Raw genomic sequence first — 24,469 nt, 5'->3', positions numbered from 1 at the left:
AGTTTGTTTTTATTTTTGAAATTGCAACTTTATGAAAAGAGAAAAAAAAATTGGATAGAACATTAACTCTATAACATATACGAAATCTGAAAAAATAAAATATATTTAAGCGCACTTTACAATCGGGCATCCCTGCTAGCTTAGAAAAATATTTTTGCAGTTTTAACAATCTACAATAATATCAGAGCATCTCCATTTATGCTGAATATCTATAGAATGCCAACATCAATATATTACATGAGTGAGTCCGCTGTGGAATTTCCAGAGGTCCTGCTTCAATTATATTGTTTTAGCCGTGCAAGTGTGTGTATGCAGGTGCATAATATAATTCCCCATCAGCAGTTATTGTGTGATTACTAAATTTTCACAATTTATTAAAAAATTGCAATTTCAGGACCATCTTAATACATTCTTCGGAAATAATTTTTTTTTTTTTTTTTTTTTTTTTTTAGAATATATAATCATTTTTTTCTTTCTTTTACAGCAAGTGAAAATGATATTCCATTTAAATAACCAATTACGAGTTTATTTTTTGATATTCAATGAATACATGCTAGCTTGTTTTGATCATATCATCTGCTATATTTGTTTGGAATTTATTATTTTAATACAATATTTTTCATTTCTCAAAGTAAAGACTGATATTTCAATAATGAGACAAATTCCATTTGTTATGAAAAAAATGTCCCACAGAATTTCTTTAAGAAATTTATCAAAACCGCTACAAAACGAGAGTAACGGCGAAGACATGAATTAGTCTGTGATTTCAAGTAATTTTCTTTGTCAATTTTGAACTACTTTTCAAGTTTAAATTCTGAACAATAAGTCATAATTTTTTTTATGTCATAAATACATTGTGGAATTTGATTTTGAAATATCAAAAATTTTAACTACTTTTAGAGAAGAAAAATATTGCACCAATAATTCCAAACAAATAAAGCGGATGCCATGGTAGAAAATCGAAAATATAAACAGAAGAATTTCTGATAAGAACAATGATAAAGACAAAACCCACTTTTTTGCACCTCTATATTCTTTTCGTGCACGGTGTTCAAAATCTTGCACTTTGAATTCCCAAGCACTATTCAAACTTTTGTCAAGCTCAGAATTAGGAGTGGACTTTTCTGGAATGTCACTTGTTGGAGAATTAACCTGGGAAGGTGATGACCTGCAGAAAGAAAAGAAAATTGGGTTGGAATCAAGTTAGGATTGGTTTTCAGTTTCCTGAATGAGAGTAGCCAATGAATAATAAAGTCAAAGTTTAACGGAAAAGTAACCCCCCCCCCCCCCATCATGAATTCATGCCAACATTAGTTTTAGTTTTCAGACAACTGATAAAATTCTAAAAAATGTGATCTTAATAACATTGTTCAAACACTAAGAAACTATATTCACTTACATAGAAAATTATCAAAAATGGAATATATCCCATCATATTTAGTGGTGGAAAATTTTTTATAAAAAGCACATTGATAAATAAAAAGGCTTAACATGAGTGAACTCATTCCACAAATGGGTATAGCCTATCATGTATGGAAGGGAAAGGGTGGCCATCAACCACCTCTGGAAAGTGAGAATTTGAAAGAAACAGCTGATATGCCCAAGAAACCAACGATAGAAATGAACACAATATAGGAAACACTGAAGCAAGCATAAGGAGTTCAACTGCAAGCAGAAGATGACACACACAGATGTACACATTATCTTGAGGTTTGGAGTTCAATACTGAGCCAGACAATTGGAACACATTTCTAAGCAGAAATCCGTCAAAAATTTGTAAATACAGAATTTTCTTCACCTTCCCAATTTTTTTTTTTTTTTTAAATTAAATAGCATTTTACGCCCTCATCAGAATTTTCAATGTTTCTATGGAAATCTGTTTTTTTTTTTCCTTTCCAAAATTAAATTTACTGTGCAGTTTTGTGTGTGCAGTAGATTTTTTTTTTTTTTATGAAAGAAAGATATCTCCCAACCAATTAATACAAAAACCCACACACATGCCGAAAGGTTAAAGGTTTGTAAGTGAATTTTCTTAAAACTGAAGTGATGAATCTGGCTAACAGTTTATAAGGGACTCTGGCCAGAATCCTTGTTCTGTAAGCCGGAAACAATCTAATACTGTGACTACTGTGGATTCACAAAAAGCAGAGACCTGAAGATTAAATAACCTCCGAATCCTAACTTCAGGTGTAGAAGATGCAGGAGACACGCATACCCTATTGACTGTTGTCCCCACAAAGAAATGGTATTAAATGACCATACCCAGGAGGTAGTCGATCCTTTTATTTAGGAGATATGCAGATGGTGAATGTAAACTCAATATGGCAAAATTTCCCAAGTTGATGTCTCAGATAACACCATATGCTCTCCTCTTGCATTTTGAATTCCCAAACATTCAAACATTTTGCAGTAAAATGTTTAGTAATTGTGCCGATAGCATCACATGATGGTATTGTGGCAATGAATGCTGTCATCTCTCACCTGTCTGCATGATTAAATATATTCATTTCCATAGAAACATTGAAAATTCTGACAAAATCCAACACATTAAGTTAATGGATTTGCTGAAAGCACAACATTTACATAGCATGGAAGATATTTTAATGACTAATCTGTTACACTGATATGATTATGTGAAACATTCATCCTCATAGATAAACCATTGCAGAAGAATGTTCTAAATTGCAGGAAGACTGATCAACCAAAAACTTGGAAAAACTGTATAGAAGTTTAGAAATGACGAACATGCAAGAAATGGAACGAGCTTGTATATTACCAGAAAACGTCTTGACACTTGAACAAGGGAAAATGAATAGAAGTTATGAATTATCAATGAAAATCACAACAGGACAATTAAATCCTTTTTTTTTTGTTTTCATTCAGAAGGCAGTCATCTTCAGTGGCTTTTGTTAACTGAAAAATTGCTTCCATTTTTCAGTTTATGAACAATCAGATTTCACCACAACCAAGACAACACATTAACAGATTTTTAAAACTTTTTTCACTGAATAAAAGAATATTTAGAAGTTTGTCTTTATAGATAAAAAGCTTTTTATTTACAAATAATTTTCATTTACTATTATTAAGTATTTACCGAAATAAAAACAAGTGACGCATGCATGGTCCACCGTGAGTGCACAGTGAATGAGGCATAAAAAAAAAAAAAAAAAAGACCAAGTTCACCCCCCCCCCCAGTCCTCAGGAGACGTAAAATCCTGGTGAAAATTAACAAACGGTGCGGTTTTAGACCCTAACATATGTAAATTTGAATTCTACACAATGCAAAAAAGAAATGACCAAGTCTTTCCATGTTTAAGCATGCATGGTTATTCACATGTTTCTTACAAAGCCGACCCTCTAACCTAATTTTTGTAACCCACTTTACAAATAACATTTTCCATTGTCCGGTTTTGAATTCCTTATTTTAATTTTTATAACAGAAACAAATATCATTACATTCCTTTTTCAATAAACAGATATCTAACTATTTTGTGTGAATGTGGAATTGCCATTGTTTACAATGGCAATTCCACATTCCTTATTTTCAATAACATTCTGTATTTATTTTAACTTATGAAATTCTCAATTCCAAATCTAGCTTCGCAAGTTTGAATACTTGACTATCCCTATTTCATATTTACATTTAACTAATTCCCTATTTTTTTTTTTTTTTTTTACTTACATGAAAAGTGGACATTATCATATAACATTTGTTTTTGACAACTTTTTCGTACCTCTGTGGATTGTAATACGAATCGTTACTTCATTTTTCTTTTGTTGTCTTAACTGCAAAATGCTGTTTCAATTTCAAATAAGTATATATATATATATATATATATATATATATATATATAGCGTGTGTATTCGATGGTAAATAAGTTAGCAAATTTAGTTTTAATTTAAAAAGCTGTGTTACGAAAATTCCAGGTACTTGTGTACTTATTGAACCGTGCTGAAATGGCCATTATTTTAAAAGCCATTGTTAACATGGGGAGAGGAAAATGTTTTGTAACTATTCTGTACTTTCAGTTAACAAATTAATAAAATAAAAATATTGTAAAACTTTAATTTAACTTGAAAATGCTATTTAAAAATAACACGGTTCAATAAATGTACAAGCACCAAATTCCATAAATTTGTTGATTTCTATTTTCGAGGTTGAAGGTGTTTATTCCATAGACCGTTTATACTACTCTGAAGCAGGTCATAAAAATACCTTTCGCTTAATAAGTAGGAAAAAATAAAAAAATAAAAAAAGTAAAAAAAAATAAAAAGCTTCCTATAATTGTAGTTTGATGCGTTTTCTAACTGCTTTTAAAATTTCAAGAATATTGATTTGAGGGGTTTTATTAGATTCGAAAAAGTTGTCAAGAAAAAAATTTATATACATTCTGAAAACCGAATAGTTCTAAACTAATGTTATTCTGATAACAAAATAGCTCTAATTAAACAAGAATATTTATATTCATATTTTCATGTTTTTCTTAATTCGTTCTTGAATAAAAATTGAAGAACGCACGTTGTTTACGTTTATACTGTGCTATCACTAATACCTCAGCTTCTACTACTAATACTACATTTGTCCAAACTCGAAAAATAGAAACTTTTTTTTTTTTTCGGGTAGGTCCTTTTAAATTATTATCAATTACCGTGGTCCTACTCAACATAAAATAATACTTTTAATTGATAAAGATAGTAAAAAGATTGATTTACTTACTAGTGGGTGTCCGAAGAAATTTTTTTTCAAAATGTTCGATACGCGTCATATTAAAGTCTTATTTTTAACACAAAAAAAAAAAAAAAAAAAAATATTTCGGACACTTGACAGTATTAAGATTAACACTTCTGATTGGTTCCCAAATTTCATAACGAAAACACCATTTTATGATGTTCACATTTTTATCACTTTATTTGCTTAAAACTCTTAATACTTTTAATTCATTTGAAAGTATATTCATTTCCGAACAAAACAGTAGTAATTTGAAGACTTGAAGTGCTTTGGTTTAAAAAATATGGCTATTTTAGTAGAACTACCTTGAAATCTGATTATCAAAAGCATTTTTTCTGTCCGAGTGTATTACTAACATAAGTGTCCATTTTAGCCACTTTAACCTGAAAGGCACCCCTGGGGTAAAGGATTCAAGTTATCTTTTTAATAAAATTTTCTAATCAATTTATAACTTGTGTCATATTTTTTAGGGATATAAATGACCAACAAAAAGAATAAATAAATAAAAATTAGATGAATCTTCCAACCTAACATTGGGTTGGAGCATGGAAATTACCAAAAATGGTCTCTTCTCCGGCGTCAATGGATCCTAGTGTTTCAAAAACTAGAGAAACAATTCAGTTCTACAAAAAAAAAAAAAAAAAAAAAAAAAAGACCTCAAATGCTCAATTTTGCGATAACATTATCTCCCGTGTTTCATGGAAACTGTATTTTACCACCAAATCGCTGAAAGGCAAAAATTGACAAAAATATGCCCAATAAACCTAATTTTTTCAAAGTAAACCAGAAATGCCAAGCTTGCTGAATTTGATCAAATATATTGTATTGCACTTTTGTGCAAAAAGCAAATCTAGGTTTCAATCAAAATTTTTGCTGATTTTTGATAAAAATCCTTAAGATTCATATTTTTTTCCACCCGAAATTTGGCACAAAACAATAAAAATTTCAAAGTGCTACAAGCCAGATTTTCTCCAATGTATATTTTCTGAAAATATAGATTTTATGTCTTAGAAAATCCATATATGGTGAAATTTGACCTGTGGCAATTCAAGAAAAATGAATTTTACACAAAAGCCAATTCTCAAATATCTAATGCAGAATGTTTCCAGAACGTCCATTTCCGATTTAACATTTTCTTGAATATTTTGAGATCAAAAGTTCTGATACTGAAATTTCACATGGGAAACATTATCAGATTTACCCTTTTTATGTTATTATCAATGCTTTTTATGTCATTTAATAATTATTTTTCTAGCTATGATTGGATGCATTATTACATGTAAACTACCACATATTGTATAATACCAGACCATATGTTGCATCATGCCACACACATTATTGCATATATTGTCAGTATGCTATACTTTTCTTTAAAATGGGACTTTTATTTAATCTGCCAAGTGCAGAAACCAACTTCAAACCTCCAGATTTGCATCACCCTTTACCTATTCTATTTAGAAAATTGCCCTACCTAATCGAAAAAGAAATCAGCCAGTGGATTTGATATGGATTAGTGTTCCACCGATTCTATACAAACTACCTGCTCATTCTTAGGAACTCATTGACATAAACAATGTCAATGAGTTTTAACAAATCTGGTTTTGAGGCTAACAACAAAATTCTCAAGCTAACAATTTGGAAGACGTGATAAACAGGTTCAGATCCTAAAGTAAACAACATATGAATGCAAGCTCAGCAAACATTGCAGCAGCTATAGCCATTGTACACACAACTGCAAGAAAACCCACTCAGTCTCTGAGCAATGACGATGAGAAACTATGTTGATGATGTGATGTTTTGTATATTGTTGAATAGGTGAACATGGTTTAGTCAGATAATAATGTTGATAAGAAATTGGAAGTAAAGTTACCAATTTTTAAGCGTGCGTGTCGGCATAATACCATATTACTTCTTTCTAGACTCGGCCTACTACCTAGATTTTGTTTTGTCCTTGGTCCTCCAAAACCCAGAAATCTATCATTAATAAGTACATTGAACAAGTCATTTCTTTCCATTATGTAATACTCTATCAAAGTATCCTCAACCACGATCAGGGGGATCATTTTAAGCCAAATATTGTCCAAAACAACATGTTTCCGGTCCATAATGCCCAAATATGAGTATGGACCCAGACTCCTCAAAAATTGAAATTCTTGAAAAGGTTTTTATCACTGTAATAAGCTCAGTAATATGCTTCTAACAAGCCCTCAACCCTGATTATAAGGGGGATTATTTTTATCCGAGACACTGACTTATTTCCAATATTTCACCCTCTCAGCTGACTATGAACCAAGGATCAAGAACTCAATTTTCATAACCAAGTGGCAAGTCCTAAAAAAACTAGTGAAAGCATACACAATGCTAGAATGGCTTGAAGGGATGCGTGAATAATTTTTACACTAAGAATCAAATGCAAAACTGATCCTGCATTTTAAACTAATATACATATTTTCAAGTTTTTAAAAGGTGTTCATACAATTGAGTGAAAAACAATTCATTTGGGGGAGGGAGGGAGGGAGGGAGAGAGAGAGAGAGAGAGAGAGAGAGAGAGAGAGAGAGAGAGAGAGAGAGAGAGCACAAATATCTTTTCACATTAAAAAATATTAACAGATTTTTTTACATTAATTTTTGCTTTTCAATTTATTAAAAATTTTTTGTGATGACTTACATTTTTAATTCATTAAAATTGGATTTTTGAATAGAATGTTCAAAGTTTTTTTTTGTAATAAGTTTAAATGAGAGAGAGAGAGAGAGAGAGAGAGAGACAGAGAGAGAGAGAGAGAGAAACAAAACTAAAACAAAATAAAAACAGGGGAGAAAAAATAAATAACATGTCTCACATCCCTGATATCTACAGTAATGAGGATTGAATATTCAACCCCCAGGTCATTCAGAACTGATTATATTTTCCACTTATATCTGTTGCACCACAACAGGTCCGTAAAGAGGAAGGTTCAATCTTCAGGACTGATGCTAAAAGTGCAAGTAAAAAGTACTTAAAACTTCTGATGGAACAAGAGTAAGCTATCCATGTAGATTAAAAATGTTTTATTTGAAATTATGTAAAGATTCCTTGAATTCAATAAAATTTACCTAAAGGTATATTTACTGAAATGTTGCGAGAATAAGATCGAAGATAAGAACAGTAGTTAAAAAAATAATGAAATGTTTTGGGATAAGTATTTATGATAAAAGGACAGAATATTTATAATTTTTATTAGAATAAAATTATCTACTGAACTTACATAGTTTTGTTATGTGGAAATGATTTCTAAGAGTTTTTATAAATTCCTACACATTCTTAATTGAAGCCATGTGAGTTCCAGTGTTAACCATTCTGTACTTTTACCACTCACTTTAAGGGATATATATATATAAAAAGCAAGAGACAAATATATCTGTGGCACCAGATTTCATTTATGAAATTGATAAAGATACAATCCTTAAGCAAAACAAACCTATCAAAATAGTAAAAACTCCATATAGTTAAAGAGTAATTCATATAAGAAATACCATTGGCATCAATAAACACTCGCCTCATAAACATAAGCAAAGATACTAACCAATCTAAAAATGGAGAAAAATTTATGGTATAACCCTCCATACATACAACAATCCTGAAAGAACTTTAAAATTCTAGATACCTAAATATCCCCATAAATAGTTCTATATTCAATAAAAATAACGTTAAAATCTTTTTCCATTATGCCAAATGTAGCACAAACTACAATTGACTCGAACAATAGAAAAATAAATAACCACAATCTGCAACTAATTCTTTGAATTGTTGTCAAGCCTCCTGCCAATGTTAATTTAATGATTGTATGCAGTGACAATTTACTCATGTACTGTAATCTCCTTTAAAGATTAAAAACTCCATAGAAAGTACTCAAAAAGAGTGATGCAGTTAAATCATAACACCCCTCTAGAATCCCTCGACTAACATATCCCTCCATTAAATTTTACAAGAAATTCACTACCCATGACACTGGACTCTCCATACCGTACTACTAATCCTGATGACCCTATTGCCTCTTCAAAAATTTACACTGTTCGTCTATCACTTCAATATAAATGAGAGGAAACAAGCATTTCCTCTCATATTCATTTAAAAGGGGCAATACTAACACAAAGAAACTTTTTTCAACCACACTAATTAAGAGCCTTAATTCCAATAATATACCTTTCTCCTAAAAAGATGGTCCATTTTGAGAAAAAAAAAAAAAAAAAAAAAGGCACTTTTGTAGTATACGGACAGCTGCCATTCCGATTCCGATACCAAGTACGATTCCGATTCCTAGGGAATTATTGTTTTGAAATATACCAGGTAGTTTTATACTTATGGTCGGTAGTTCCCAAATATGTTCCCTAACTTTGGAAGAGATATTTTATGTCTACACCGTTGTGTTTTAGTTTAAATAAAATTATTATATAGTAAACTAAACGGAAAAATTAGCAAAATTTATTTTAGAGAAAATTTATTTTACTTAATTGGAATACAGAAAAAAAAATCTCAAAGAAAATAGAATTCATCCTTCAGAGAAAAAACAAATAAAATAGAATTCATATAACAGAACAAAAACAAGAAAATTAGAGAATAAATTAACACGATTCATTATTTTGGTCCTCATAATTAACAGATTTAATGAATTAAATAAAAAAAAAAATAGCGGAAGAGAAAGAAAATATATACTAATTAAATATAAAAAAAAAATAAATATTTAGTTTAATAATTTATAAATGAACGTGCGTAATGAAAAAAAAAATATACCACGTGACATGGCGCCGTAGATACAAAATAACCTTTCCAAAGTTAACGACCATATATGAGAAATACCATTAATCAAAAGTTTTTGTGTTTTATACCAAAAGGTAGGTATAGCGAAAAGTTACAATTAAAGGAATTTCAAAAACGATTTTTTGTTTGGCTATTGATAGTTGTATTTGTGATGGCAGTTCTTCAGACCTCCATAATTCACAAGGAGTAGTTAACACCTATTATTTTTTCTTACTTTTTCATTGCTTTTACACGTTGTTTCCAACGTGAAGAATAAGTTTAGCCAAACTAATTTTGAAATAGGGTATATCAAAGGAACACATAAAAATGATACCACTATAAAAAAACAAATGAAATACTAGATAAAATTGAGCAAACATAATTACCAAAATTACAGAAAAAGATTAAAAAAAAAAAAATGTTGAAGTTTGTTGAGTGAAATGAATTATTGAAAGAAAATTAATTGAACTAATAGAAATGTTAAATAAAAAAAATGTCACATTTCAATATATTTTTAATAATTAAATTCTCAAGGTTGTCGAAATTAAAAATTAAGTGATTTTTTTTTTATTAGACTTCTTTCGAAGCTTGTTACCTTGAAAAATACATTTAAAACCCTGTTTTTTTTTTTTTTTAAATAAATTGAAACAAACGCAATTAAAAAAATTTAATTGATAATTGAAACTTTAAAAACATATTAAACATTGAAAAATTACTTATCTCACAAATTAACGTCCAATAAAGTAGATCCAGTCTTCATACAGGAATTCGGTTATAATAAATATATCTTTCCCAAACTTAAAAATTAAATCTTTTTTTTTTTTGGAGAGAGAGAGAGTGCTTTAAAATCGCCGGGGAGTGCCGCCTAAAATTTTAAAGAAGTAAATTTTAGGAGTTTAGTGCCTTTCAAAGACGGTTATCATAATTTATCATCATTTAATTTCCTTTTTTTCCTCCCACCCACACCTTTCCACGTGGTTCAGTAGTTAACCAGTGCTCCTGTTGCTGTCAGTCAGCTATCTTTACCTAAGTTTTAATTTCTAGTTAAAAGAATTTTTCATGAATAGAATCAGCATTTTTAAAAATTATTTTTTTAGTTGTATATATTGTATTTACTCTTTGAAGTTAAGGAGGGTTAAAAAACTTGGTGACACCTAGATGGTGACGTAGGCAAAAAAAAGACATTGCAATTTCGACCCACACTAATAAAACTGCTCTGAGTGACTAGTAGGTAATTTTTTGTTCCTTTTCTTTTTTATTTTGCTCCTCCAATTTATTTGGATGCTTCATAGTTAAATGTTTTAACATGTTGGTTGTGGTCATGCTAGATGGTTTTATTCCTTGCGATATTTTAATTTGACAGACTTTGCAAATGGCTTTCAACTCATCATTTTCATCAACTTCAAAAAGTTTCCATGCAAGACTTTTTTTTGGACTTTGGGCCATATTAGAAAATTCAGTTTATCTGTAAACAAATAGTTTACTATTAAATTTTGTTTTAAAGCTAGTCACTTATTTGGATAATTAATTGAAAATAATCCGCTAAAAAAGACAAAAAGAAAAAAAATATAAAGGGATGGGGCAGTAAATTGTACCAACCAGTAGTTAACAAAAAAAACTTATAGAATTTAATTTTTGAAACCAATGTATAAAAGTTTACATAATGAAATGCAAATATGTATTTCCTTTTGAATTTTTTTTTTGGTTGACTGTGTTCAATTCACACATGGTTAATGCGGTTCAATATTGCTAAACTATAAGTCTTAAGTAAAATTCTATTTATAAATACTTTTTAAAATGAAATTATTTAATTAATCGTAAATATTATTTAGACATAAAAATTAATTCATTACAAAACCTTTTAAAATATATTAATTTTTTTCGTTCGGCAAAAAACTGCGCAAAACACTTTTAATTTTCAATTTAAAATTCTAGAAAAAAAATATATTATTCTGCTTTTAATATAATCAAATTCAGGGTTTTCTTTCTAGAGAAAAAAAAATAATGGATTTTATTTACATGAAATTAAAAAAAAAAACTTGACTGAATTGAATTAATTACCCTTAAATTAACGAAGGGGTCATTTAATAACTTTAGGTTTGGAAAAGATAGGTATGGGGTCGATTTTTTTTAAACTTCAAAAGAAGCCGACAACTGTCAAAACTTTGCGAAATAATACGTGATCAATTTCATTTTAGAGATATTTCTTTCAGAAGCCTTCTTTTAAAAAAAGAAAAAAAAAGTATATTGTTCTATTAAACCTTTTACTGTTTAAATAATTTGACTTTGCTCGTTTTATTTTAAGAAAATATAAGTTGAAAAAGCATTTTCATTCAGTATTAGATTTGTCAGTAAAAAAAAAAAAAAAAACAATCGCCAAAAAGATCAGCGTTTTTTTAATTTTTACTCGCAATGTAGAGCCCTGCATACTTCTTTTCAAGTTAACTCTTTTGTAGTTTTGATTACAATAGATCTGAATGAATGAACCTTGTAAGGGAGGGGGCACTAAGCATTGCCCTGTTAATAATGAATTTCTTTGGTTTCTTTTTATAACATGCTACATTTCTCTCTTGCGGTTAGAAATATCAGGGCATTTTTTTCTTTTTTTCAACATCAGACTAAAAGAATCGTAATGAAGGAATCGGAAAATTAAGGTATTTTTTAACGATGCAATTCCGATACCTCCCAAAATACACGATTCTTACGATTAACGATTCCGATTAATCGTCCCACCACTAATATATATATAAATAAATATATATATATAAATAAATATAAATATATATATATATATAAATATATATATATATATATATATAAATATATATATATATATATATATATATATATAAATTAAAAAAAATTTTGCCTACCAAACTTGTCATTTTTTGGTCTATAAACCAAAATATATAAGGGTATTCAAACCAATGCAAAACTTTATATTTGAGAAAATTTGTGCAAAAGCGAAAAATTAAAAAAATGGAATTAACCAAGTGATGATTGAACAACGGCATTATAAATATTGTAATAGCTTTTTTCTTTTTTTAAAAGCCTTGCAGCAAACAGGTCTTCATAGCTCAGGCATTAACATCAAAGGAAAAAGTAAATAATTTGGTTTCATATTTCCCTTGAGTGTTTCCAATAAGAGGAATCGATTTACTAGGACTTTGTATTAGAAACAAAGCATCCCTTAAAAATCTTTAAATACTAAACTTTTTGAATTTTGGTTAAATTTGTTAGTTTGCAATTGCTGATAATCCACTCAAAAAATTGAAAAAAGACAAAATTAAAAAGAATGGTACTTGTGGAGAATTTTGACCCGAATCCTTGGGATTTTTCGTCAATTACGGTTAGGGCTCAACCGACAATCACTAGATTAAACCAAGCATTGTTCAAATCGAAATTCTTTGATTTTTTTTACATCTGTTAATAAGAAAATAATTTGTACATTCTCTTGACGGAAAAAAAAAAAAAAACCCCAAAAAACTTTGTACTTTCATTTACAGTTTTCATAAAAGTCATTCATATTTTCTTATATATATATATATATATATATATATATATATATATATATATATAAAAATTGCATGCAAAAAGAAAAAGTTTTCTTGAAAAATTTAATTTAGGGGAGGAGGAAAAAAAAAAAAAAAAAAAAAAAAAAAAGTGGCGATGATCCATAAAACGAGATCCTAAGTTTCAAAGATGGCGACAGGTCTGTCAATTGAAGTATGGAAGCACAAAATTGATACAATACTTCCACTATTCTTCAAAACTGCTTATATATTTGGACAAAATATTAAGATTTTTGTTGTTGATATTTTTTTCTAACATATTTACATTTTCTTTTTTAAATGTACTGTATTTAAATATACTTTATTTACATAGATTGCGCAGGTTTAAATAATGTATATTACGATCGTCGCAGATTTAAAAAATGTTATTTTTTATAGTCAACTATATTTTACGTTTATTTTTTTCACCCACCTTATAATAAAAATTCGTAAACTTTATCAATTGATTGTTTTTTTAATCGCATAGAAATATCTAAACAATTTGGCAAAATATAAGCATAGTTATTTGAAAAAGATATATGATTAAAAAACACAAAATCAACTGATCAAGAAAGTTTACATATTTGTATATATTTTAATTTTAAAGGTGGGGAAAAAAAACTAAATTATAGTTAACTATAAAAAATAATTCTTTTTAAATTGGTGACGATCGTAATAAACTGTGCAGGTTTAAAGCATACATATAAAGTATATTTAAATATTCCAACAAAAGCCTAACAGCCAGCCATGGTTCTCACCAGAATGTGCTGCTGCCATCGTGCACAGAAATCACTTTTTCCATAGCTACCAACATAATAGATGTACTGAGACTAAAGCGGTTTCAGAACTGCCAACAACCACTGTAGAAGAGTAATAAAAAAAATGCAAGAGAGTTATATGCTTAATCTGTTAAATCCAAAGTAGCTGAGCAGTGGCTTGGTTCCCACCACCGTTCTATCCCAACCATCATCAATGGACCAGAGGGCATTTCGTCAACAAACAAGGCCAAACTATTTGCTAAGAACTTTGCAGCTAATTCTACTTTATGTGACCAAGGCCATCAACTCCCCCTATTTCCTCCTATAACAGACAACGCGCTATGCAACATACAAATATCTGTGCATGAGGTCGCTAAGCTAATCAATAACTTTGATTCCAGTAAAGCAACTGGCCCTGACAGCATTCCAATTATAGTGTTGAAAAAGCTTCAACCAGAAATTACCCCCATACTTACAAAACTGTTTAAGCATTGCCTTAAGGAGAAGTGCTTCCCAACACACTGGAAAACCTCACCAGCATGCCCTGTATTTCAGAATTCAGGTGATAGATTATCTCCCTCTCAGTACAGACCAATAAGTCTCCTGTGTGTCATGAATAAGTTGCTGGAATCAGCAGAAATAACCTTCTTAGTGACACGCAATATGGTTTCCGTTCTACTAGATCTACAGTAGATGTGCTAATGGTTATATCTCATAGGAATAGTTAATCTAGGCTTCCTTTCTAGGGCAATTGCTCTTGACATATCAAAGGCCTTCGATAAGGTATGGCATAAAGACCTACTTCACAAGATTTCCAGCTACAGCATAACTGGAAATGTTTTCTCAATCATTAAACCATTTCTCTCTGATAGGCTCATAAGAGTAGTGGTTGATGGGCAGAAATCAGGTGTCCATCCTGGGTTCAACTCTGTTCTTGATCTACATCAATGATCTCCCAAAACACATACTTAAATCATTCGTTGACATCTATGCTGATGACATGACCATCTATGGCAACATATCAAAGCCATAAATGACAAAGTTCTCTTTGATTCTCTCTCTTCAGATCTTGAGTCTGTGGTACAGTGGGCGAAGAGGTGGCTGGTTACTTTTAATGCATCTAAAACCAAGCTCCTATCTTTACATCATCAACACTGATCCCCATCTGGCATTAATTGAAATGGATGGCTCTCGTCTAGGGGAGGCTCATGTTTTGATAAGCTTCTGGGATTGACCTTTACTCCTGACCTGAAATGGAACACATACATCAAGTCGCTGGAAAAATGGTAGGATCCTTCTACCGCTCCAGAAGATATCTCACTTGCGATGCAATTATCTATCTATATAAGTACACAATGATGTGATTATCTATCTATCCAAGGACGTCCAAAGATGAAGTACTGCTGCCACATCTGGGCAGGAGCTGCTAAAAATAGCCTATCCTGCCTTGACAGAGTACAAAATAGACTTTGTGGCCTAGTGAGGGATGCCCTTTTCTCTTCCCTGCAACCTCTCTCCCACAGAAGAGATGTTGCGAGCTTGTCTTTGTTTTATTATTTCCATGGCAAGTGCTTGTTCGAGCTCTAATCTCTGCCCGCTCCCCCGCCAATCGTTCACGAAAAACACCCGTCTAGCTAAAACCACTGTCAATAATTTTCCCCATTCTTTATCTGTGCATAGATTCCATGAACAAAGCTTCTTTCTTCGAAGTGCACGCCTGTAGAACTCTTCTGTTTGCCTGTTTCCCACCTGACTACAACTTGGAAGTCTTCAAGTCCAACATAAACAAATTCCTGATAAACTGCCCCCTTAAGACACTATCGAATCCCCATTACTAAAGATTAGTACGATATTATCTCATTGATTACTGTACATACAATAACCCTTATCCTCAAGTGGCTTCCGGGACTTGATAAGTGACTATGATGTAAAAAAAAAAAAAAATAAATAAATAAATAAAAAGAAAGGAAGAAATCCTACACTTAAAACAAGAGAACGTAAGTATATTTAAATATCCTACATTTAAAAAAGAGAATGTAACTATATTTACGCCCCACCCCAAAAAACTTCGTTTTATGCACCATTACCATAAAAATAAATAAATACAAAATGCAACTTTTGAGCAACTATATATATATATATATATATATATATATATATATATATATATATATAAGGGAGTAGTCACCAACAATGTGTATTTTTTAACATTATTTTATTATTCCGTGTCTTGGTTTTTCATTGGGAATTATGTTTGGATCATTGTAATGTTTTTAAGTCATTGAAATCGTTTTTACGCGCGTTTCAGACGTTCTGTGATGCGTCCTCGTCAGAAATTATTTTAAAATGTGTTGGAGATTTAAATATACATCTTTCTTTCGTTGGAATTTCTTAACCTATATATATATATATATATATATATATATTTATTTACCAGTGGTGAAAAAACCGGACTAGAGTGCTCAATGTGTAGTCAGAGCAGTATATAGGAAATTTATTACTGTGAGTCCAGAATGAGTTTACAAATTGTTTCAGCTAGAGGAAAATCCTCAAAGAGAGGAAAAATCCAACTAGCATCATCAGAATTCATAGATGGACTAAGTTATAAAGTCAAATAAAAATGGAAAGATCGTAGATAAAGGGGAGTTAGAAAAGAAGGGGGAGTGGTGGGGAGAGGACGTTGGAGTTTAAAGTAGTAGGAGTGTATTAAAAAAAGAGGGGTTTATAATTAAATATTAATTATGTGTAAATTCTTATATACGTGTTTTTTAACGGTTTAAACTTAAAAGACGCTACTTTTATTGATAACGGCATAAGTAACAGTTAATTTAAAGGATCACCATGGCAACAGGTTGGAGAGTTAATGTTAGTGAAGGAACGGGTTGAAAATGGGGTTTAAAGTAATTTAGCCGGGCGGGGAGAGATTGAAAGATATTTATTGTTTATAAAATGGAAAGAAAAAGAAAAGGAAAAATAAGTTAATGAATTATACTTTACAGGTTTATTTTGATAGTGTAATGATATATATAATTAAATATAATATATATATAAATAAATTAGCCGGGCAGGTAGAAATTATACGTTACAGGTTTATTTTAATAAAATAAAATAAAATAGGTGAAAGCTTAAGTAAGTAACTTAAATAATAGAAAAAAACATTTTTAATAAGTAACACACAAATACAAGCACACGCATAAATATGTACAGCAAATGCACATACGTAAATGGGGGAAAAGCACATGCGTGATTACACATACATACATATATATATACATATACAAACATACATACACAAACACATATATATATATATATATATATATATATATATGTGCACACATACACAGATACGTAAAAATACACGCATATATACATATATAAACATATATGCAAATACACATACATCCAGATGCACACACTTACACACACATATATATATATATATATGTGCACACATACACAGATACGTAAAAATACACGCATATATACATATATAAACATATATGCAAATACACATACATCCAGATGCACACACTTACACACACATATATATATATATATATATATATATATATAAATAAATATAAATTAGCTGGGGGGGGGGAATTGAAAAATATTTTATAAATAATTTTTAAATTTTCAGGCGTTGTAGTTGAAGGAAAGAGAGAAGGAGAAAAATATAAATTAATGAATTATAAGTTACAAGTTTATTTTACTAATATAGAAATAGGTAAGAATATCAGTAAGTTAATCAAATAATAATAAATTCATAAAATTATTAGGGAGATATTTATAATAAGTGAATAAAACACATACAGAAAATCACACACACACACACAAATACACATGTAGAAGATACGTACACAAATATATATATAAACACATACATATACACACATGTAGAAGATACGCACACAAATATAAATACATATATATATATACATACATATACACATATATATACACACACATAAATACATACATACACATATACATACATACATACATATATATATATATATATATATATATATATATTAGCTGGGCAGGGAGAGATTGAAAAAATTAATTTTTTGTTTTTAATTTATTATTTATAATTTTTTGAATTGTCGGGCGTTAAGTTGAAAGAAAGAAATGGGAAATAGAAGGGTAAATATGTGAATTATACGTTATAGGTTTATTTAATAAAGTAAAAAAAGTAAGGATATCAGTAAGTTAATTAAATAATAAAAATTAATATAATTATTAATAAAATGTTAATAGTAAGTAGATAACAAAAACACACAAATACATACACATGAGTACACATGTAAAAAATGTACACACATCAATGGGGGAGGAGCATGTGCTTGAATATATGTACAAACACAAATACGAAATATATGTAAATAAGCTTCGTGTTAAAAAATATGATAATTATTATTGAAAGAATTAGTAAGAGGTAAATATAAGAAAAAAGTGTATTATATATGTTATATGTAGATGGTAAATTAAATAATTAATTAAAATAGAAGGTAAGTAAATGATTAGTTGTTAACAAGTAGATAATAGACCGAGAGGCAAGTCGAAGGATACCAATTGTGATAAGTACATAATTGAAATATTAGAAATCGAGACCTAACTATGGAAATAGCCAATAAGAAACTATGGGGCGAGAACCTTTAAATAATGACATAAGGAGTGATTAAGGCAAAGGGGGGGGGGATACAAAAATGAGTTAGGTAAAGAGAGATGCAGCTAAAAAATGGTGGGATAAATAGGTGGGGGTTCTGTGGAGGGGTTCTTTTAGAATGAATGGGGGACTATATAGTTTAGGTTGTAAATAGGTGTGTGTAATTCGTTAGTGTTAGATTTTAGGGGTGGGTTATAGTTATTATTAGAAGGGTGAGAAGTTGCTTAAGAGGTGGGATTTATAATGTTTACAATTAAGTGAGGTTTCAGTTTTTTTTATTTAGAAGTTTATCTATCTCTAAAATTAGTAATCAGTAATTTTTCAGTTAAGCATAAATAACATGGGGAGTTTAGTGATTTACAGGTACTAGCTCTATTAAGAATTTCCCAGCTAATAATTGGGGTGAGGTTGTTTCGGGTAAGTAGTAGATAGTGGTTAGTTAATGAAGTACTATTGGGGTGGTTGGGGTTATTTAGGGAGCATTTATGCACTCTAAATCTGTCTTTGAACGTGGTGCTTGAGAGGCCAATGTAAAATTTTTTGTTTTGTGGGTCTTCAGCAGGGGCAATAGTTGCTTTGTAAACCACATTTGTTGAGAGACAATTTTGCTGGAGCGGGCATTGGGGTTTGTTAAGGCAGTTACAGTTATTTTGACCATTGTTATTATAGTTGTGGTTATTTAGTATTTTATTGTTGTGTTTTTTAATTTTATTTTCTAGATTATTTGTGCAACTGTAGCTAAGCTTAATAGTGTTCTTATTAAAAATTTTATGTAGAATATTACTAGGGGGGAAGTGGTGATTAAGAAGCATGAAGAATTTTTTACCTAATTTAGTTTTTATCATATTATTATAGGGAGGGTTAAACCAGGACTTTGCGGGATCTGTTATTCCTGTTTGTATTGTTGGGTTTATTAGGGTCCAAGTATGTAATATTAGGGTTGGAATATCCAGATTCCTTTAAAACATTTTCAAAGAAGGGTTTGTGTAGGTTAAAAATGCTGGAGTTAGATGAGTTTGTGCTAAGCCTTTTTTCTATTGATTTAGGGATATGTTTAATAATGTGTTTGAGGTGGTTGGACATAGGGTGTATATATAGGGGGTATGTATTATTTTTAGTGTATGGTTCATAAGTATTATTAGGGAGGTTAAAGGTAACATCTAGAAAATTTACTGTTTTTAAGTTGGAAGTTACTTCAATCTTTAGATTCATATTCTTCAGTTCCCTGATGATGTTCTTTTTAATGCCTTCGCACTTTGGGCCGCTTGCGTTTTCAACAATGATAAGGCCATCATCTCTGTAAAGTCCCACGTTTCATTAAAATAAACCTGTAACGTATAATTTCTACCTGCCCGGCTAATTTATTTATATATATATTATATTTAATTATATATATCATTACACTATCAAAATAAACCTGTAAAGTATAATTCATTAACTTATTTTTCCTTTTCTTTTTCTTTCCATTTTATAAACAATAAATATCTTTCAATCTCTCCCCGCCCGGCTAAATTACTTTAAACCCCATTTTCAACCCGTTCCTTCACTAACATTAACTCTCCAACCTGTTGCCATGGTGATCCTTTAAATTAACTGTTACTTATGCCGTTATCAATAAAAGTAGCGTCTTTTAAGTTTAAACCGTTAAAAAACACGTATATAAGAATTTACACATAATTAATATTTAATTATAAACCCCTCTCTTTTTTTAATACACTCCTACTACTTTAAACTCCAACGTCCTCTCCCCACCACTCCCCCTTCTTTTCTAACTCCCCTTTATCTACGATCTTTCCATTTTTATTTGACTTTATAACTTAGTCCATCTATGAATTCTGATGATGCTAGTTGGATTTTTCCTCTCTTTGAGGATTTTCCTCTAGCTGAAACAATTTGTAAACTCATTCTGGACTCACAGTAATAAATTTCCTATATATATATATATATATATATAATATATATATATACACACACACACACACACACACACACACACACCGTTTCAATAAATTTACATTTTTTTTTTGAGCCCGAACCACAGTTGGGGTCAAAATCTGCAAGAGTACCCCCACCCCCCCATATAGGGTGTGTGTGTGTGCATTGTACACATTAAAAAGGGTGGTTCTTCATCATTGTAGTGATATTGGCCATCCAAAAAGTTGGTATTTACTTAAAAAATAAAATAAAATAACTACTTCCATTTTATGTCAATTTCAACATGTTATCTACCTAATTACCATGTCACAATTATTTTGGTCTTCCTTAATTACATGAAAAAATGATGTCGGCTATGTTTTGTCATGTGACATAATAAACACAAGAGAAATAGCTAAAATTTCTAATTTCTTCAAAACTATTTAAGTTTTGGATATTTTCATAAGTATGACATCATTATTTCGATTTCTGAATTTTGCTACAATAACAAAGAAGCACCAAAATGTTGATGAACATTCTCATTAATTATATTTGAAAGCAACATTTTCTTTGAAAACAGTTTAGCAAACTATTTCATTTTTTTTAAAAACTTCTACAACATTTTTATATTCTTTTCTTTCTTCCTTCTGAATTATCAGCCTCCCACTTTGTTGGTTTATTCTTTAAAGTTTTCTTTCCAATTTTTGAAAAAAAAAAAAAAAAAAAAAAAAAAAAACCCCACTACACTTCATACAAAAAGAAAATTGGCTAAATTTGTTACTTTACGAGATTTTCCATTGCGCGCTTACATAAAATTAAACCCTCATGTTTTCCCCTGTCAACCTCAGGAAAAACGGGCAGTGAACATGCATTGAATGATTTAAACAGATATACCCTTTTAATTTTTTAATTTAAGATATTGCACTTCACAATTCGGTTGGCATTGTGTGGCTTACATCTACACCCTGATTGCTTCTCACATGGACAAGTATATGTTGCAGTCAGAAAATCAGAAGGTCTACATCTGCACAGAAAAAGAGACACTTCAAAATAGTGTGAACATTGTTTTTTGTGTCCCATTTAAACAAACTAACAGCAACATGTAGCCGGGTATAGCTAGTATAATAAAAATACAAAATCTGCATTTAAACATATTTTATGACCAGGCAATCTTTCTGTTAAGTTACATTATTGTTTCGGCTACACGGCCGTTTTTTAGGCTGTCTGTAGCGTCCTCAAACTTTTACAGAAATGTCCACTATTTTTCCGACCTCATTCACTCTCCCACTCTTTCATCCCAAAATAGCGAACATTTCTGTAAAAGTTTAAGGACGCTACAGATGGCAAAAAAAAAAAAAAAAAAAAAAAAAAAAGGCTGTGTAGCCGACACAATAATGTAACTTAACAGAAAGATACGGTAATAAAAAATAAAACGCATATTTGCTCTACAACAGTATTGAGCGCTTTCTTCAGTTTTTATTAATTACCATCTCCATTAAATATATATATATATTTATTTATTTTTGTGGAAATGTTTCTATTATATTTTGACCAATTATACCAATTTGTAATTTATGAAGCTCAATGTGATTACAGAGCATAAATAAATGGCAAAAGTCTATATTCTAAATTTCATCATATTGAACATTTTACAATTTCTTCCCTTAAATAAATTAAATTGACATTCACAATTCTTGACAGCAGCTATTTTGTAGCGCAAAATCATTTGTTTAATTATATCAATCAAGGAATCTGTTCTTTAGAAGAAATAGCAACTTTCAATCGATTAAAATAAAATGCATTTGGTCATGACTACAAAATCCAAAAATTGGAAGAGTAGTTGCAATTACCTTTTATTTTTTTCTTTTAGTCCACCATTTTGAATATTCAAGCAAACTCACTAAAATTTAAATTTTTGTATTAATAAATTGTCTTAATTTTGATATATACTATGAAAAAAATATTTTATTATCCATAATTAAAATACATATATTTACTTAAATAATATTAATAATTGTAATAGATATAACATCAATGTGGGGAAAACCACTCATATCAGACAATTGCTATTCATTTGGACACTCCCTTTTTGTGGAGAGTTGGTTTTCCCCAACATCGTTGAGGGGGGGGGGGGAAACAAATAAATGAAACGGTGTAAAAGCTGAACTCGGCTCCAGCCAATTTCATTTCTGCAAGTCAACTTTTTGATTGACATCCTTAAATTTAAATGCTTTTCACTTCCTATGGCTTTGTAGCGTTATGGTAAAAGTTAATCTTTTCTTTCATTTTCTTTCCCGCCTTCGGGTCTGTTACGGGTTTGAAAATATATTTAATTTTTATACAAAACTTATTACAAAATATATTTTATTTCCGGTAATAATTGTTGTTTGATCTAAATTTAATTATCCACACAGAATATTTAATTAAATTTATTATTACATTAACTATAATTCTTTTGTCATTTAATTATTTTTAATTAATCTTACATGTCTTAATATAAAATTTCCCTTTGTAATATTTTTTATCATAATTTGTTTAAAATCAGTTAAAGGTGGATAATTCAATTTCTAATTTAAATGAGTTTTAATTTAAAAATAACTGGCCCTTACAGAGTTTCTATTACAGTGTTCAAAAAGTTTCAACCAGAACTAGCTCCCATACTTATGAGGGAGCATGCAATAAGTAATGCCACTGACCTACTTCCCATAGCAGTAGAACAACGAAACTTGGCACAGTTATTAGTCTTTCTCTACATAGGAACCACCCAGAGTTATGCATTTCTCCCATCGTTTGATGCAGCTCTGGAGACCGTTTTTGTAGAATACCCCAGGTCGGTCCTCCAACCACGACGTGACTTCAGAAATCAAGGCTGCATCATCTGGGAAACGCTTTCCTTTCAAAAACAACTTCATGGCTGGGAAGAAGCGAAAGTCAGAGGGTGCAAGGTCAGGAGAGTAGGGAGGATGGAGGATTTCATAACCACACGTCCGTGCTTCTGATTTGGCGACATGCGAGTTGTGGACCAGAGCGTTATCCTGCAGGAGAAGGGTACCTTTGTTGATATTGCCCCACCTCTTGAATTTGATGCATAATAGGCTCTTGTAATTGTGGTACCCTTTGCCAGGAAATCTGTCATCATTACTCCGCCCTGGCACCAGAAGACTGCGAGCATGACCTTGCCGGTGGAGGGCTGCACCCTTGTCTTCTTTGGAGGTGGTGAGTCCAAGTGCTTCCATTGCATTGACTGGGCTTTGATCTCTGAATCCTAGTGATGGACCAAGGTTTCATCCTGTGTAATCAGTCTTTTGAAAAACTTTGAATCATCTTCTTGGCACATCTCTAAATTCATCCTCGACCACTTAACGCGTTCTCACTTCTGGAATGGTGTGAGCAACCTGGGAATCCATCTGGCAGACACCTTATGCATATGGTCATGAATGATGGTTTCCACAGACCCTGTACTAATCTTGACATCTTCCAAAATGGCAGCCTCAACTTAACGGACAGATGCCCCATCAATGGCAAAAGGGGAATAACAGAAACCACAATTAGTTTAGAGCTGTAATTTTCCACATAAACCGTAGAGATATAAATCATTGCACATGCAAAATTTCATCTGGAAGTGGGTCAGGGGCATTACTTATTGCACACCCCTCGTACAAAGCTGTTTATGCTTTGTCTTAAAGAGAATTGCTCCCAAATACTCTGGAAAAACTCACCAGCATGTCCTGTATTTAAAAATTTAAGTAATCTGTCATCTCCCTCTTCATACAGACCAATTGAAGCTGCTGGAATCTGTTAAATAGAGAAGTAGTCAACCACCTCTGTGATATACATTATGGTTTCTGTTCTGCTAGATCTACAGCAGATATGCTAATAGTTATATCTTATAGGATTAGCAAATCTCTCAACAGAGGCTACCTTTTTAGGGCAATTGGTTTTGACATATATCTTTGATAGGATATGGAATAAAAGTTTACTCCACAAAATTTTTAGCTACGGTATAGCTGGAAATGTCTTTTCAATTATTAAATCTTTTCTCTGATAGGTTCATAAGAGTAGTGGTTG

At 30.7% G+C, this 24,469-nt stretch overlaps 1 protein-coding gene across 4 annotated transcripts in view; it reads right to left on the bottom strand.

Moving 5' to 3' along the window:
* Window positions 1–24,469, bottom strand: part of LOC145267124 (uncharacterized) — an 81,952-nt gene that overhangs the window by 27,087 nt on the left and 30,396 nt on the right. For all 4 annotated transcript variants that reach the window (XM_080123156.1, XM_080123158.1, XM_080123157.1 and 1 more), the window contains one exon: window positions 1,016–1,168. In XM_080123156.1, the coding sequence (XP_079979282.1) occupies window positions 1,016–1,168 (153 nt within the window). The remainder of the gene's footprint in view (window positions 1–1,015; window positions 1,169–24,469) is intronic.

The sequence above is a fragment of the Euprymna scolopes genome, chromosome 42 (assembly GCF_053919585.1).
Source record: "Euprymna scolopes isolate OS-2025 chromosome 42, ASM5391958v1, whole genome shotgun sequence".
NCBI classification, from domain to species: domain Eukaryota; kingdom Metazoa; phylum Mollusca; class Cephalopoda; order Sepiida; family Sepiolidae; genus Euprymna; species Euprymna scolopes.
The sequence above is the reverse complement of the archived record's forward strand: the minus strand, read 5'-3'. Positions and strand labels throughout refer to the sequence as shown.